Source organism: Heptranchias perlo, chromosome 3, assembly GCF_035084215.1.
Source record: "Heptranchias perlo isolate sHepPer1 chromosome 3, sHepPer1.hap1, whole genome shotgun sequence".
In the NCBI taxonomy this organism is placed as follows: Eukaryota; Metazoa; Chordata; class Chondrichthyes; order Hexanchiformes; family Hexanchidae; genus Heptranchias; species Heptranchias perlo.
The window spans coordinates 139,405,030-139,409,473 of record NC_090327.1 but is presented as its reverse complement, the minus strand read 5'-3'; the positions used below and the strand labels follow the sequence as shown (position 1 = coordinate 139,409,473).

The following is a 4,444-nucleotide window of genomic DNA, read 5'->3' as shown; positions in this document are numbered from 1 at the left end:
GTCAAGGGGAGGTGGTTGGACTCTCTCTTGTTGGAGATGGTCATTGCCTGGCACTTATCTGGCGCGATTGTTACTTGCCACTTATGAGCCCAAGCCTGGATGTTGTCCAGGTCTTGCTGCATGCGGGCTCGGACTGCTTCATTATTTGAGGGGTTGCGAATGGAACTGAACACTGTGCAATCATCAGCGAACATCCCCATTTCTGACTTTATGATGGAGGGAAGCTGAGCTCGGTATGACATTGGACCAATTTTACTGGAGCCTTTAACGAATGTAGAATAAACGGGTAAACATCTGCAGTAAAATAACGGAGAGAGGAAGGTCAGAGGACGTTCAGTGTCCGTCCCCTAATATCACCTACAGTCATTTCTAGTCTGCAATCCTCAACCTGCCCTTTAACTGTCCCCGTGTCAGAGACTCAAAATTCATATTTTAACTGGGAAACTGCAGGAACAGAGTTTAACGGGTCTGCTTGTGTCCCTGAATTCAGTCCACATTGCGGAGAATCCATATAAATTATAAATGAATCTCCAGGAGTGAACATGGTCAATTCAATTCAATGGAAACTGTAAATGAAACCGCTCAGTATTGTTGGATCAGTCCTGTCTGATCACGGATTTCAGCCTTATTCCCGAGCGAGGTCTGATTAAGATAATATCCTGGGCTTTGAGATCCCGGGATTGTATCCAACACATTATTTTCATCTGAGTCAAAGCTGCTGATATAATGTGTTTGTTCAAGTAACTGTAACTAATCGCAATGATCAGAGAGAGAACCTTGTCAGTGGAGACTTGTCCCCGGTATAAATCTGGGCCAGTTGGAATGGATCAGCTCAGAGTCCCTGCCGGAGCTGTGGTTCCCAGTCCGACACAAGTCACTGCTTCAACAGAAATGGGATATCCAGTAATTCATCGGATAGAAGAGATTTATTTTCCTGTTCTTGTAGCCTTTGGAGTTCCAGGTAAGCCGTTATCTCAGCTGTTATTGGTGGAAATCAGTGTTAACTCTGCTGCCATAATTGGCATATTAATTTTTCTCCCTCCATATTTGACACGGTGGCCTGTTCTGTTCCATCAGTTCAATGATGGAATGTGTTAAGTCTCTGCTCTTTTTGTCTTGTAGAAGCTGCATTATATCTGTAATTAACTTTCTATATACAACCCTGGCATTGATGCTGTATTATTCTCTGCAGTGAATGTACTGTTGAATAATGGTGTCTCCTTAACTTCTAAACGTTTGGTCTCGTAGGAGTGATATTCTATCTGTAGTGACTTCTGTAAATACAAACCTAGCAATATTACTGGATTATTCCCTGTACCGAATATATTGGAATCAGGTGTCTGGGCTAAGATTTCGGATCAGATCTTCAGGAGCTGTGATCAGTTTCATGTTGTGGAACTCACCTGTCCTGGAATATATTTTCATCAATGTGTTTTCAGTGATTGATAATGAGACAGCTCACGGTCTCAGTGTTACAAGGAGGCAGCTCAATGTCCTCCCTCCCCAATAACATGCTCCAGTTTAACTGGGATTACAATGTATTTATTGGTTATCACTGTGATAAAATATTATTCCATTATCTGTGTATCTGACCCCGCTTCTGATATCAGGCAACTGAACTGAGTTTACTGATGATTCTTTCACATCTCCTTCCCTGCTTCACTCTCGGTGAATTCACTTGCTATCAATGAACTTCATTGTAAAATGAAAAGTTTTGATGTTATGTTGTCTCAGTTTTCACTGTATCTGTTGGAATCAGGAGCTCTTCTATTTATCTGTAGATTATAAGTAACATGTTGGTGTTTTGTTAATTGAACAATCCCGCCATCTCTCGCTTTATTTTTAATTACAGGAGAAGGAATCTCAATGATTGTGAGATCTGTCTGGAAGAGGCATTTGATTCTGTTTATTCCATGATTTGTAGATGAAGTGAACAGTGTAGGTGAACAGGTGGAGATTTGGATGATCTGTCGAAAAATTAAACTATTCCACAGAGGCTTCACTATTTAACAAACTGAGACTGAGAATAGGATCGGTGGGACACGGGGCTGGTGAACAGAATGCAGGGGCAGGATGATAGGATTTAATCAGATATGAAAATGGGCTTGAGAAAGAGAGTAGAGTGAGTGATAGAGAGGGTGAGTGAGAGGGAAAGCGAGAGGCTGTGGTGTGAATAATTCATCAGAATGAACTGCTGAAACTTCCAGTTCAATGGAAGGTTTTATTATGATGTGTTCAGATTGGGGGAGTTTTTATTGTGGGACTCACTCCTCATGTTTATATCCTGTCAGATCCTCAGTCTGTTTTTGTAAATGTTCCTTGTTTTGCAACTTAACAATAATAATAATTAAAATTTACTTCCAGAATAGAATCAGTAATTTCTTGTTCGTGGTGAATTATTCTGAAACTCTATTTTTAAAGCTCGGCGGAATTCAGTACACAACGAGGTTGATTTAATTTAGACTTTTCAATTTAATTTTAATTGAATGTACAAAGTAAATTTATTGAGCACGTTTTATACAAAACAGCGGTTCCCTGGCACCAATCCTGGACATGAACTGTTGAGTGTATTAGTTGGATTGTGTTAGTGGGACCTGTAGATTAGATTCCCTCCAACACTCTTTTGCAGTCCCTCCCTGTGAATCCCAGTCATTCCACCCACTGCAGTGAATCCTCTGTATCCTCATCCCTTGCTTCAGTTTATCCAAATTCACAAACTATCTGCTCCTGACTCCCCTCCAGCTCCTACATGTCCTTGTCCTTGTCCCACTCCCAATCTCACTCACTGGCTCGGTCTCCAGCTGCTTTTCCCGTTTAGTTCCAGCCCCTGTCGGCTCTCTTAACCCAGAGCAATAAACCAGCTGCACCTCCCCCTGTCCCCTCACCATCCCGACCCTTCGATCTCTTTCCCCGTCCGTCTGGAGCCCAAATCCGGCTTTAATCCGCTGGATTCCAGGTGTGTAAAACCCCTTCTCCCTTCCCCACCGGCACTGATCCCTCACTCAGCCCTTCCAGTGGATCCGGTGCTCACTTTATTCACTGTCTGTATCCATCTCACAATTCATTGTTTATCATTGTGTTTAAAAACATTTCTCTGCCTGAAAGCACTGCCCAGGTCAATGAATCACTTTCCGCCCTTCGATGCAGCAACAAAGCTGGAAATTTCACCCCAGATCCTCTCAAACTGCTGCCTTGTCTCCAGGTCTGAGCAGTAATTTCTCTGCTTCATTTTTCTCTCTCTTACAGTTAACTTGGTGGCGATTGTGATCCTGTCCCGAGGAAAGTGCGGTCTCTCCAAATGTATCAGTGTCTACCTGGTGGGAATGGCAGTGGCCGATCTCCTGGTCGTTATTGTTCGTGTGATTTTGGGGTGGATTATTCCGATTTATCTCCCAGGATCATTCCTGAGCATTACTCCCGTGTGCACTATTATTTACTTCTTGGGTGCTGCAGCCACGGGGATTTCTGTCTGGTCCACAGTCGTTTTCACCTTTGATCGATTTGTGGCCATTTGTTGTGAGAAGCTGAAAATTAAATATTGTACCGAGAGAACGGGGACTGTGGTTCTGGGAACAGTGAGTGTGCTGGGCTGTTTAGAGAGTCTCCCCTGGTGCTTTACAATTAAACCTTACTATATAATTGATAATATTCCCTGGTATTGTGTGCCGAAACTGAGCTTCCGCGCTTCCCCCGCATGGGCCGCATTTGAGATGTTTGACCTCATTTTAACCCCTTGTGTCCCGGTCTGTCTGATTTTGCTGCTCAATGTTCTGACGGTCAGACGTATTTTAGTGTCCAGCCGAGTCCGGAGGGGTCTCCGGGGCCGCAGCAATGGAGAAAATCACAAGGACCCAGAGATGGAGAACCGAAAGAAATCCATCATTTTACTCTTCAGTATATCGGGCACTTTTGTACTGTTATGGCTGACAAAGATTGTCTTTTACATTTATGTGCGAGTGACAGGCACTCAGGGTTATTCCTCCTACTCTGACCCTATTTATATTATAGAACACGCATCAAAGATGCTGCAGCTTCTCAGTTCCTGCACAAACACGTGTATTTATGTCCTGACCCAGACTAAATTCAGAGAGGAGCTGAAGAACGCGGTGAAATACCCGCTCAATCTAATTATTAAATTAGTGAAATCATAGAAAGAGGGGAAGGGTTTCAAACATTGGAACTAAATCCAATTTCATTCTCCATCCCCTACACTTCCCAGGGGATGGAAAGTACATTTTATATTAACAGCACAGAGCCCTGAAATGATCTTAAATATTTTATTGATAATCTAACCTATTGAGGCCGAAATTGCTCTGCAGACGACACATGAATTGTTGCTCAAAATGGAGGCACTGAATGGCTCAGCTGAACTTGAACTAAATGGGCTAAGCTGATAATCAAAGTCATTGCTGTGGGCCTGATCAGAATGGATGCACTCCACATA

At 43.0% G+C, this 4,444-nt stretch overlaps 1 protein-coding gene across 1 annotated transcript; it reads left to right on the top strand.

Moving 5' to 3' along the window:
- Positions 1 to 3,323: 3,323 nt before the first annotated feature.
- Positions 3,324 to 4,151, top strand: LOC137308906 (probable G-protein coupled receptor 139). The gene has a single exon (XM_067977352.1). It carries the CDS (start codon positions 3,324 to 3,326, stop codon positions 4,149 to 4,151), a length of 828 nt encoding a protein of 275 aa, XP_067833453.1.
- The last annotated feature ends 293 nt before the right edge of the window (positions 4,152 to 4,444 follow it).